This window comes from Panthera tigris, chromosome E1 (genome assembly GCF_018350195.1).
Source record: "Panthera tigris isolate Pti1 chromosome E1, P.tigris_Pti1_mat1.1, whole genome shotgun sequence".
NCBI classification, from domain to species: Eukaryota; Metazoa; Chordata; class Mammalia; order Carnivora; family Felidae; genus Panthera; species Panthera tigris.
The window spans coordinates 16,841,982-16,855,850 of record NC_056673.1 but is presented as its reverse complement, the minus strand read 5'-3'; the positions used below and the strand labels follow the sequence as shown (position 1 = coordinate 16,855,850).

Genomic DNA, 13,869 nt, shown 5'->3' with positions numbered 1-13,869 from the left:
AATGAATATAGATAACCAAAGTTCATAATTCTGTTATCCCGAGATTGAAGAGAAAGTTCTTCAGTGATTGACTTTATGTGCTACTCTTCTTTACAATAGTTAACTTCTATTTCAAATAGTTATCAAGATCCCATGCAATTTCCTTTGAAGAAAATTCAAAGTGGAGATTTCAATCAGTTTGTTCTCCAAACAATTTTGTTTTCAAATTTAAGGCATCAAACTGGGAAGGAGATCTTCAACCTCCTTTGACATGAGGGTGGGAATGGGAGCTGAGGAAAGGGGGAAAACATATAGGAAATACTCCCTAAGCAACCAAATAGGAGGATAATTCAATACTTTTTAAGAGCCAGCCAAATACATGTAACCACTTTTGCCTTATAAAGAGGAAAAGATAACAAACCTGACTTAAATGAATGAAATCTGGCAATAAAATAAAGCGATCCAGAATAATCTGCAAATATACATACCCAATTAATTGTTTCTCAGAGAACCATTAAAACTAGAGTCATCTTTTCCCCACATGTGCACAACTTCATAAAAATTTTCTTCATATAGATTGTCATGCATTGGTCTCTTTAAGACAAAGTCAGCCAAAAAATAAGGCAGTCTAATCCAGAAGATGCCACTGCAGACTGAGCAAAGTAAATCTTGAGGAAACTATATAAACAGCCTTGGTACATATTCCATCAATGATGTTGCTGCCTGCTGATAATGAGAGCACTGATGACAGCACTGATGGGTGCTGAGATCTGACATCAGCGCTGCCCCTGCTTATCACACAACACTGGGCAAAGAATACAACCTTTCTACCCTCAGTTTGTCATCTGCAAAATGTTGATAATAAATGAGTGTTCATGTGAATTCATCAATGTTTTCAAGCACTAGGGAATGAGCACAGCTCCAGCTATTAGTGAGTCACAATAACTAACTTAATGCCATTTCAGACTCATCATCAACGCTGAAGGAAGTGCAACTGGGTCAGTCAATATAATAGTTGGATGAAGTCCTGAAGTAGCGATCACCTTCTCTGTGAAGTGAAGGTGAAGTAAAGAAGACAGTTTAAGAGCAGGCTAGGCTGTACTATGGTGATATACTTAGGAGGCCCTACTTACTTCGAGAGTTTCAATTGGTAAAACTTTAACATTTATAGAGTGCCTACTATATACAATAAACATCCTAAAATAGACAGGATCCAGATTTTATCATCAAGGTTTGTAGAACCTAGCATTAGCCATGGCTAGCAAAGGCAGTTATCCTGTTACAAGACATATTTAAATTTTTTAAAAGTCAATTTAAGTCCTTCTCTAACTAACTTCAGCCTGATTCAGCCTGGGCAATTTGTGGTAATTAAGCAACTATTTTGGGGGTCCAGTGAGATAAATAAATTTATAACATCTCATGAAATGTATTTAGTTAGATAGCATGATCCAGTAATTAAAACATTATTTGGCTTAACATTCTCAACAGCCAGGATGTGTTAGGTCTACGTCTGTGGGGCATAAAGGTCCAGTGAAGCACCAATACCAAGCAGTTGCCACAGGGAAAAGGAAACTACTGACCATTAAAAAATGCAAGGGGGCACGTGGGTGGCTTACTCAGCTGAGCGTCTGACTTCAGCTCATGTCATGATCTTATGGTTTGTGAGTTCAAGCCCCACATTGGGCTCAATGCTGTCAGCGTAGAGCCCACTTTGGATTTTCTGTCCCCCTCTCTCTGCCTCACCCCTGCTTGCACTCTCTCTCTCAAAAATAAAATAAACATTAAAAAAAATTTTTTTAATGTAAAAAGCCCACTAAAACAATCATCTTTACTGAGGGAGAACTCACTCACAGGTTACAACATTTTTCTACTTTGGTAAATACACCTTGAATGGAGATTATTATGCATACAAATATACTCATATTTATATTTATAAATATAATGCTTATATTTATATATATATACTCATTCCAAGTCCCTTATTTGCTTTCACAGACTATGTATTTTGCTGAGTGAGGCCAAACAGATGAAACAATAGGTACTGTATCTCAGTTGCATTTGAAAGCCAAGTTTACCCAAAAAGCTTTCACTTGGAATTACCAAAGGCTGTATAAAAACATATACCTACGTACATTGGAACCACTAAAGATATCTGATTCTTCACATTCACAGGAAAGTAACACTGCTGATTCACTGTCTTCCAAATGAGAACTCTGTAATACAAACAAGATCATTTCACAGATCCAGATGAATGGGGCCATAAGCCTGAGGGAAAAGCCAGCAGACATCACCGAGTCATGTTAGCTCATACGTGAGAAGCTGAAATTCTGATTAGTGATGGCTATTTTGGAGAGAATAAAGCCAACAAGTTGATTGGTTAGGTGACCAGAAAATTGATTGAGGCATGTTTGATTAGCTGAAGCATTTTCTATGGTTTCCAATTTGGGCAATGGGGTGTCCCTTTTCTGTAAAGATGGTACTACTAACTGTTTATAGTATGTCCTCTGGACTATTCCCAGAGGGTAGGCTTGTGTTCATTTATCCTCATATCCAAAGGTACATATTTAATATGACTGTTTAGAGTCAGGCTTCAGAATATAACATAGGACATGACTGGAGGTATCTAACTACTAGCCTCATCAGCCATCTTCTAACAAGTGTTTATAAGAACAGCCAAAAGATATGCCCTACCCAAGTCCACCTGATGGATGCCAGAAAACAATTTAAAACCTTTCTTCCACTGTCCAATCTCTTTTTCAAAATCTGTCTAGAAGACAGATAAGGAAAATGAGACAAAAGAGTGAAATAATTAGCTGGTAACACAAGACTATTCTTCCCTTATGACTACAACACCACAAAAAAGAGAAGAAGAAAAAAAGCTCCAACTCTCACCCATTAAGTTCCACCCAAATGTTTGCTGTTTGAGTAAAAGCTACTGGAAACTGAGCTATCCCTACATAAAGATGTAAATGCTTATATCATCAAAACTTCTCACTATTGTATTATCAAGCAATTCCACTTCTGGGTATAAATCCAAAAGAGCTGAAATCAGGATCTGGAAGAGGTGTCTGCACTACCATGTTCATGGCAGCACTATACACAATAGCCAAGATGATGGAATCAATCCAAATGTCCAACAACAGACAAATGGCTAAAGAAAAAGTGATATATACATACAATGGAATATTATTCAGCCTGAAAAAAAGGAAATCCTAAGTGAAATAAGCCAGTAACAGAAAGACAAATATTACACGATTCCACTTATATGAGGTATCCAAAATAATCAAATTCACAGTAGCACAAAGCAGAATGGTGGTTTCCAGGGCCTAAGGGGGAAGGAGTAAATTGAGAGTTCTTCTTTAAAGAGTACAAAGTTTCGGTTTAGTGAGCTAAAAAAGTTATAGAGGTCTGCTATATGACATAATGCCTACTGTTAACAATATTCCATTGTGTATTTAAATTTTTGGTAGGAGGGCATACCTCATGCTTAAATGTTCTTACCACAAAACAAATAAACAACAAAAAAAAAATGCAAAGAGGCATGAGGAAACTTTGGGAGGTGACAGATAGGTTTAGAGATGGTTATAGTGATGGGTTTCACAGGTGTATGCATGTGTCCAAACTCATCAAATTGTACACATTAACAATGTCTGTGTTTTGTATATCAGTTATATCTCAATAAAGCTCTCAAATGACAAAAAAAAACACAAAAAACAAAAAACCCACCTTGCTACCAGTGGCTGAAACTTAATCTTAATCTACTCTGTGGCTATCCTAGTTGACTCTTACTTTGACTTTTCAAAGCTGAAACTACATTTAAACCCACTTAATACCTGTAGAGATTGAGTTTTGAAGTGCAAATAAACAACTGAAAAAAAAAAAAGGAAAGCTCAGAGCTATTATTTCTGGTAAGTGCCTTCTCCTGGTTTATCTTCTTTTTTCCTACCCTGATCTTTTGCCTACTTTAGTTTTCCCTCTTACAACCAAGTCTCATCTTCCATTTTCCCTCCCTCTTCCTCTTTTAGAAAATAAACAGAAACAACCAAACATTTAAAATCACTTTTTAAATCCTACAAATGCAAAATCTCTTTATTCCTCACTCCCTTGAATTTTGGAGGGGGAATAATAAGAACATTTACTTTCCACTTGTCTTTAAAAAAAAAAAAATCAGACTACAAAATACTTGAAGACTTATAAAAGTCATATTAGAAAAGCTAAAGGCATAATTAAAAAAACTAAAATATTTGAAGAAATTAATAAGGTAGAGATCAAAACTGCTTTCAATTCTCCCAAATTCTCGGATCACAACAGATGACAACATAAGTAATATTAAGCATATCAATAGTGGCTTGTCACTGCCACAGTGTACAATTAATCCAAATTACACTAGTTAAGATTTTCAAAGTTTTCATTCTTAAAAATATTTCAGCATGTTTACATGATTTCTTTTAAAATATCTTCCAAGAAGGTGGTTCTGTGATGACTCACACTCCTAAAGTTATTTTAAGACTTTACTGCATACGTATTAATTGTAATTTAATTCATTAAGTTACAAGGTATCAATTTAAGTGTGTTGGCAGCATTAAAAATAATTGGTTCACGGAACAAATATTTACTAGCAAACAACATATTTAGTTCCAAATTAAAATCTAATCCTAAAGGAAGACAAAGGATATTTCAAGTTCTTTCCTCTGCTTTCTGGGGTACTTGGTAATTCCAGTTCCTGAGTTGTTCCTGGGTTCTGCAGAGTGAACTGTCTTGCTTATAACTATAAAGGACTTATTCCAAGAATGAATGAATATTTAGGAATTCTATTAATATAATTTAGCATATTAGGTCAAATGAGGAAAACTATAAGATTATCTAAATAGATGCTAAAAAGTACTTGATAAAATTAACATTACTAAACTGGGAATAAAAGATGCTACCTTGATCCACTCCCAGGTGGACTTTTATATATACATAGTACTTCTCAAGTTGGCAGGCTCTTCCCCAACCTGGCCTTGCCTGAATTTCATATTGAACAAAATCCTCCAGTGTTTTTCTAGCATGAAGATAGTGATCATGCCCAGTTTGTAGTGCAGATGTCAATTCTCTTTTCTTTTCCTTCTTTCTCCTCCTTCCCTTCTTAAATGTCCCTTTGGCCAATTTTGAAGTGGATAATGTCAAATTCATATTTTTGCATTAGAAGTGCCAAGTCCAAATCTTAACTAAACTAAATTGAGTTCATACCCTGGTTCTGACACCTACTAGCCATGGGATGGTGAACACATTACTTAATCACTCTGAGCTCAATTTCCTCATCCATAAATATAGGCACGAAAATAGCATTTATCTAATAGGGGCATTGGAAATATTGCCTGAGAGATAATACAGGAAAAGCACGCAGCATGACTTACTGATGTCACTACTGTTGCTCCTGCTGTTGCTGCTGCTGTTAATGATGATAATAATAATATAGTAATAATCTCCCTATTAGATGCTCCCTATTAGATGCTTATAAATTTGCATTAAATTCCCTTTCAAAGAAACTTCTACTATATAGGGGAATTTTGCTTCTATAAAATTATAGGTGTTGGGGTGCCTGGGTGGCTCAGTAGGTTGAATGACCAACTCTTGGTTTCGATTCAAGTCATGATTTCGTGGTTCGTGGGTTTGAGCCCTGCGTTGGGCTCTGTGCTAACAGCGCGGAACCTGCTTGGTATCCTCGTGCCCCTCTTTTTTTCCTGCCCCTCCCCACTCACTCTCTCTCTCAAAATAAATAAATAAACTTTAAAAATATATAGGAGTTTCACTTCTAAATACAGACAATTTTGTATACCCTATATAACCCTGAAGTTTTGAGTTCACAATGAGTCATTCGTTACCATTTATTGTACCCCTACTATGTACTAAGCAATTTTCTGGGTGCTATATTAGCTACAGGAAAATTCTAAACAAAAAGGGAAAGATAACTGAACAGGCTCCAGAATTAGTTTTTTGTTTTTTATGAAGATGAAAAACTACAAAAAGAAGTATATGGCTCTATGGAAATATGCTTTGGCTAAGCATTGGAGAAAAACAAGGGCCAAGATTGTTGGTAAGGAAAACACATCCGTATATAACAAGAAGTTTCAATCCAGAATAGCTTCTAAGCAACAATTATAGTAATAAAATGTTGCAATCTTTATATGGAATGTATGATGCAAGGACTCATGTACTAAGAAGGATGTTTTGAAGAATGTTAAAATCTAACTTGTCCAGTTACCTAACAATTTGTAAGAAGAAGTCTTAAGAAATAATCCCACAAGAGTCAAAACCTGTTTCTACTGTTAAGTGTCTTTTATTCTATTCTTGTTGTATACAGGTTATGTGATTTTTAAGAAGCAGAAAATATTGGCTATTATATTTCTTTTGTCTTTTCTATTTTCATTTATATTTTCTCCCCCAACTTTTTTCGGAGGTTCTAAGTGAACACACTGCACTTATTCTTAAAGAAACTAGAGATTTTAAAAATATACTATTAGATACCAAACCATAACATACATGTGTACCTTAAAGCCTAATGACCACTTTGAAACTAAGCTTTTAACTCTTTAAAGGCCAAAACAAGAAGGTCTTATTTATCCTGACACTTAGACATAGCTGGATTGACAAAGCGATTTCACAGTCTAAACATGACCCAAGTGAGAAAACCCTCTCTGCAGTCCCTAACCCCAAGTTACAGATTTAAAAACCTTATGACTTCCTCTCTCCCTTCCTCCTTCCATTTCCTTCTCCCTTCCTTTCTTCCTTCCTCTCTCTCTTTCTCACTCTCTTTCTTTCAGTATATTTCCATTACTTATTTTATAACTAGAAGTTTGTGCCTTTTGACTGCCTTTATCCATTTTGCCCAGTCTTTCCCCAACCTCTGGCAGTCACCAATCCGTTCTCTGTGTCTCTGGTTCTCTGTGTCTATGAGCTCAAAATTATTGTAAATTATGGTAAAAACCATTACTTCAATATGTAATATATGCATGTGGCCAATAAAATTCAGAAGCTGTCAAGGAGTATGTAAGTTTTCCTCCCATCCCTGTCCTCCCACTTCCTAATTCTCTACAATCCCATTCTCATAAGTAATCACTACGTGAGTTTCTTGGGATTTTTTCAGAGATATTGTGTGTGTGTGTGTGTGTGTGTGTGTGTGTGTGTATACTTTCTCTAAAAATACACAATGAAAGCACACTACACCTATTTTTCTGTCATTGCCTTTTAAACTTGTCTTTGGTTTCACTATTTTTAAAACTTCAAATTGTGGTAAAATAATATAACATAAAATTTACCATCTTGGCCATTTTCAAGTAAAGAGTTCATTAGTATTAGGTATATTCACATTGTTGTTCAACCAATCTCTAGAACTTTTTCATCCTGCAAAATGAAAATTCTATATCCATTAAAAAACTAATTTCCCCTTCCCATAGCCCCTGGCAACCACTATTCTGTTTTTTATTTTTATGAGTTTGATTTCTCTGAATACCACAGATAAGTGATATTATACAGTATTTCTCTTTTTGTGACTGGCTTATTTCACTTAGCATGTGTCAGAATTCCTTTCCTTTTAAGGCTGAATAATATTCCATTGTATATTTATCACATTTTTAAATCTATTTATTGGTCAGTGGATATTTATTTCAGTATTTTTGATCACTGCTATTTCATTGTATAGATGTTCCAAAATTCATTTAATCAGTCTCCTATTAATGGACTCAGATTACTTGTAACTGTATTCATTTTTCTAATTTGCTGTAACAAGATACCACAAACTTAAGTTTAAACAACACAAAATTTATTATCTTTACAGCTCTAGAGGTCAGTAGTCCTAAAATTAAAGTGGTGGCAGACCCATGTTCCTTCTGGAGGCTCTAGGGGAGTATTACAGGCTGAATTTGCTCTCTCCACCCTGCCCCCATTTATATGTTGAACTCCTAATCCCTAGGACCTCATAATGTGACTCTATCTGGAGATATGGTCTTTAGAGAGGTAATTAAATTAAAATAAGGTTTATTAGGGTGGGTCCTAATACAATATGACTGGCGGCCTTGTAAGAGGAGGAGATCAGGACACAGACACTGAGAGGAAAGACAATGTGAAGACAGAGACAGGACAGACATCTACCAGCCAAGGAGAGAGATATTAGGGGGAAAAAAAAAAATCAACCCTACCAACACCTTGAATTCTGACTTCTAGCTTCCAGAACTGTGAGAAAATTAATGTTGTTTAAGCCACTAGTCTATGGTACTTGTTTTGGCAGCCCTAACAAACTAATACAGGCAGAATCCGTTTCCCTGCCTTTTCCAGTAACTAGAGGCCACCTACACTCCTTGGCTTGTGGCTCCCTTCCTGCATCTTTAAAGTCAGCAAAGGTAGGGTGAGTTTTTCTTATATTTTATCAATACAACCTCTTCTCTGTCTCTATCTTTCACTTTCAAAGGCCCTTATAATTATATTTCCCCTTATTCCAATAATCCAGGATACTCTGCCTATTTTAAAGTCATCTAATTAGCAATCAATTCCATCTGCAACCTTAATCCACCCCCTGCCCCAACCATGGAACATGATATATTTGCAGGTTCACAGGGGATTAAGATGAGGAGACTCTTTGGGTGGGAGGAGGGCATGTTCTCCCTACCACAGAATCTTCTTTTCTGCAAGTTTTACTGGGGAAAATAATTGTTTTATAGAACCCAGTATTCATACCTAGTATAGCAGGAAGCACAAAATTAAGTAAATAAATAACACTACAGCCATATACTCTGTACATAAAGAGGATCCTAAACACCTAACAGCAGCAGTAGAATGTTTGAAATTGCTTTTTCTGGATGATGATTTGGATTTGATTCAACCACAGTATTTCACATAGGCCTCTTTGTAATCAATGGTACAGATCTGTAAGACAACTGGCTAGTATTAAGGATGGTGCAGCCATTGTGGAAAACAGTATGGAGGTTCCTCAAAAAGTTAAAAATAGAACTAACCTATGATCCAGCAATTATACTACTAAGCATTTACCTAAAGGATACAAAAATACAGACTTGAAGGGGTACACGCACCCTGATGTTTATAGCAGCATTATCAATAATAGCCAAACTATGGAAAGAGCACAAATGTCCATCGATGAATGAATGGATAAAGAAGATGTGGTATATATACACAATGGAGTTATTACTCGGCAATCAAAAAGAATGAAATCTTGCCATTTGCAACTACGTGGATGGAACTGGAAGGTATTATGCTAAGTGAAATTAGTTAGAGAAAGACAAATATCATATGACTTCATTCATATGAGGACTTTAAGAGACAAAACAGATGAACATAAGGGAAGGGACACAAAAATAATATAAAAACAGGGAAGGGGACAAAACAGAAGAGACTCATAAATATGGAGAACAAACTGAGGGTTACTGGAGGGGTTGTGGGAGGGGGGATGGGCTAAATAGGTAAGGGGCACTAAGGAACCTACTCCTGAAATCATTGTTGCACTATAGGCTAACTAATTTAGATGTAAATTTTAAAAAAATGAAAAATAAAATTAAAAAAAAATAAATAAAAGCCTTTCTAGACTTGGGAAAAAAAAAGATGTGGTATATATACACGATGGAATATTACTCAGCCATCAAAAAGAATGAAATCTTGCCATTTGTAACCATGTAGATGAAACTAGAATGTATTATATTAAGCAAAATAAGTCAGTCACAGAAAGACAAATACCAAATGATTTCACTCATATGTGAAATTTAAGAAACAAAACAGATGAATATATGGGAAGGGGGAAAAAAGAGAGAGGGAAACAAACCATAAGAAACTCTTAACCATAGAGAACAAACTGAGGGTTGATGGAAGGATTGGGTGGGGGATGGGCTAGATGGGTGATGGGTATTAAGGAGGGCACTTGTTATGATGAGCACTGGGTGTTACATGTGATGAATCACTAAATTCTGCTCCTGAAACCAATGTTACATTATATGTTAACTAATTGAATTTAAATAAAAATTAAAAAAAAAAAGAAAGAAAAAAAGGATATAATCTATGTCCACTGAAGGACAGCAATAATTAGACTGAGTCACCTAGAGTTTAAATCAGGATTAACTAACTGATGGTTCCTTCTTCTAGGCATTCACAGTTCCTTGTACATATATTTTCTAATCCTTATCTCATTCTACTATAATTATCTCTCTATATATTGTTTCCCTCCCTCTAGACTATAAGTTTTCAACTTACATCTTTAGGGCCTGGCATACACTCAGCATTCAATAAATGTTCAGTGAATGAGTGACTTAGCATTAGTTGATGCAATTCTTCCTTGTTGTCAACAACAATAGTACAAATTGAAGATGAGTTATGATCTTTGTGTATAGCTATGGTTAAGACACCAAGAATCTTCTCCAAACACAAGATGTTTGTCCTTTAATTAGTCATAGTAGCAACAGCTCCTACTGAAGAGCCAACTGTTACATGAGACACTGCCTTCCTTGGGCTCCAAGTCAACATGGAGGCTTTAAGCCAAAAGAGCATCTTTATTTCTCAGAGATACTTAGAAGGTTGGCTTGTCAGTGGCTGAGGCAGTCCAGGTATGCAGCACTCCCTAACTTTCATGTGCAATTTGGCCCATTTCACCTGCAGAGGTATTGCTGCTTTTCACTCTTTGCAGGTAACATGTAGCTATTTTATGGTAAGCTTCACAGACATGTTTCCCCACCCACTGCTCCCTTCAGAAGTTACAGAATCTCTCAATGTAAATCTTACCCATCCTTCAAAGACCACTCAAATCTCAGAATTTCAGGGAGTTTCAAAATGATGACTTCAGCCTCAGTTATCTCCCTCTCCTCTGAGCCTTCATAACCTTGGCAGGGTTGGCAAACTATAGCCTATTTTCATACGGCCAGCAAACTAAGAATGTTTTTCACATTTTTAAAGGGTTGTGGTGTTTTTTTTTTTTTTTTTTTGAAGAAGAAAAAGCAAGGAAGAAGATGCAAGAGACCATTTGTGGCCAGCAAAACCTAAAATATTTACTATCAGGCTTTTAACATGAAAAGGTTGCCAACCCCTACCCTAGAGCATACAATTTTGCCTAATGAGAAAGTGCCTAGAACTGTCATCTTTACAGATCACAGTATTAGCTCCCCTTAGTAGACTCTCCCTGTTGTCTACCAACAGTCATCTCTCAACTCTGTCATCTATTAGTCCTACCATCTGTCATTTTAGCCTTCCTGCAGGCTAGCACACAGTATCCTAATCCTGGTCAACAAGACCTAAGGCAAGTCTGCTTGAGGGAAAGATTTTCCACCCTGATAAAGGAGAACTGAGAAAAACAACAATAAAAACCCTGCCCTTTTTCTGCCTTTGGATGCAGTGGTGCAAAGATATGAGGTCTACAGCTGTGACAAGTCATTTTGTGACCTGGAAAGGGGAGGCTCAAGAACAGAAGGCAACATGCTAAGGATGACAGAGCACAAAAGATGAAAAGAATCCAGAACCTTGATAACTGCATTGAGCCACTGCCTTACCTCTGACCTTTTTATGTTTAAAAGGTCACAGTTTATCCCATTTTTAATATAGTAGTTTGGTACTTTTTTTTTGTTTGTTTAAGTTTATTTATCTGAGAGACAGAGAGAACAAGCAGGGGAGGGGCAGAGACAGACAGAATCCAAATAAGGTTCCACACTGTCAGCATGGAGCCCCATGCAGGCCTCAAACTCACAAACCATGAGAATATGACCTGAGCCAAAACCAAGAGTTGGATGTTCACTGACTGAGGCACCCAGACACCGCAGTAGTTTGGTAGTTTCAATGGAAAGGATCCTAACTCTCTAAGCAGATTTTACGTAGTTCGAGAACAGGGTCCTTATCTTCTATGTCTGCATTTCTATAGCATCCACAGGGCTGCAAATGTTGGGATCCAATTATAAGTAATGACTTTGGATAAAACTTATCACATAGAGTTTGAAAAGATTCCTGAGTATACAAAAGCAACAGAGGAGGCCAGCTTCTATGAAAATAACCGATGGACAACGATAAGCAGAGCATTTCATATTTGTTACCTTATTTAATACTAAACAACCTAGTAAAGTTACACACTCCTAAGTCATTCATTAAATGTAAGTGGCAGAACAAGGATTTTAACTGATGTCTCCTAGATACCAACATTCCTACTCTTTCATTATACCTCCTCTCCCCAAGTCTTTTATCACAAATAACAGTGATAAGAAGTCGCCCCCCCCATTTTATTGAGATAAAATTGATATATAACGTGTATTAGTTTAAGGTCTACAACATGATATCTTGATATATGAATATTTTGTAGATTTGGAGATTCCACTTTTTAATTCTTTGAATGTTCACTTAGGATACTATCTCAGATCGTATACAAATGCCACATTACTCGTAATAGCAAATTCACATCTTCACATGGAGATCATTTGAATATATATATTTTAAAGCCCACCAAACTCTGTCATCTTCTTGAGGTTTGGGCTTTTTTTTCCTTCTCTTTTTTTGATATAACCATCTGTCCTACGAGGCCATGTTTCTGAAATAGGAGAAAAATCCCTAAGCAGTGATTCTTTTTTTTTTTTTTTTAAAGATTTTATTTTTGGGGGTGCCTGGAGGGCTCAGTTGGTTGAACATATGACTTTTGGTTTCAGCTCAGGTCATGATCCTAGGGTCATGGGACTGAGCCTTGTGTTGGGCTCCACGCTGAGCCTGGAGCCTGTTTAAGATATTCTCTCTTTCTCTCATTCTCTCATTCTCTCTCACTCTCTCTCTCTCTCTCTGTCTCTCTCTCTCTCTCTCTCCCCCTCTGTCCCCTCTCCCCAGCTCACAAACAAAACAAAACAAAACAAAAACAACCCAGCATGGGGCTTAAACTCACAACCCTGAGATCAAGAGTCACACACTCTACTGACTGAGCCAGCCAGGCACACCCTGCCTGCCCCAAGCAGTGATTTCTTAAAAGTGTGGTCCCCAGGTCAACAGAAACAGCATCACCTGGGAACTTGTTAGAAATGCAAATTCTTAGGCTCTGCCCTGGATCTAACAAATCAGAAAATCTGGGGGTAGGGCCCAGAAATGTGTTTTTAACAAGCCCTCCAGGTGATTCTGATAAACATTGAGGTTTGAAATACACTGGTCTAAAGTATTTGCATCTACAGAGAACACTTAAGTCACTGCTTTAGAATCAGAATGGTGCAATCATATCAGTCCTGAACTAGTTCTCTATAGCAAAACCAACAAAAGGAAAGTGGTGAATCACCAGTGAGATATAAAAGCAGCCATTCATATACAGACTATTCAATTTACAAAAAGGGGCACTACCCATATTTATTGAATGCCTACATAGGTAACTAGGGTACCATGGTGGATTTTGAAAAGCAATCATCCACAGAAGAACAAATTAATAAGCAAGTAACAAGTAAGCTCATAAATACGTGAAAAAGCAAAGAAGCCAGTGGTAGATGTTCAACCTTCACTGAAATCTCATAAAAAAAAGAATAAAATAGCAGCAGTAACTCAGAACTTCTAGATCTGTAATCTCAAAATAAAAAAGAAAATTTTTGGATTTATGTCTCTAGTTGCTAATTAAGTGGCTTAAAATTGATATATAATCCATAGAGAGATAGATTTGTTTTAATTTAGGCAAACCAAATAATCTATTATTTTCCATTTTGGGTTAGGCTTCTGCTATTAACAAGTTAGCTGATTACTTCCCTCCTGTTCTGTGTAGGAGTTTGGGGGGAAAAAAAACTGTTCTGTCAACTTCATGAGCTGACAGCAGGCTAGCAAAACAAGGAGATAAAGAAAGTTTAACTCCCAACATGTGCTGAAAGCATACAATTCTTGTTGTCCCCTTTTTATTTAGTAAATCATCTTATATAC

The 13,869-nt window shown here is 36.5% G+C and overlaps 1 protein-coding gene across 5 annotated transcripts in view; it reads right to left on the bottom strand.

The window, feature by feature from the left end:
* SSH2 (slingshot protein phosphatase 2) overlaps positions 1-13,869 on the bottom strand; it is a 254,643-nt gene that overhangs the window by 194,588 nt on the left and 46,186 nt on the right. For 3 of the 5 annotated variants that reach the window (XM_042966620.1, XM_042966619.1, XM_042966622.1), the window contains one exon: positions 2,112-2,192. The exons of the other annotated variants lie outside the window; for them this stretch is intronic. In XM_042966620.1, the coding sequence (XP_042822554.1) occupies positions 2,112-2,192 (81 nt within the window). The remainder of the gene's footprint in view (positions 1-2,111; positions 2,193-13,869) is intronic. 5 annotated transcript variants of the gene reach the window in all.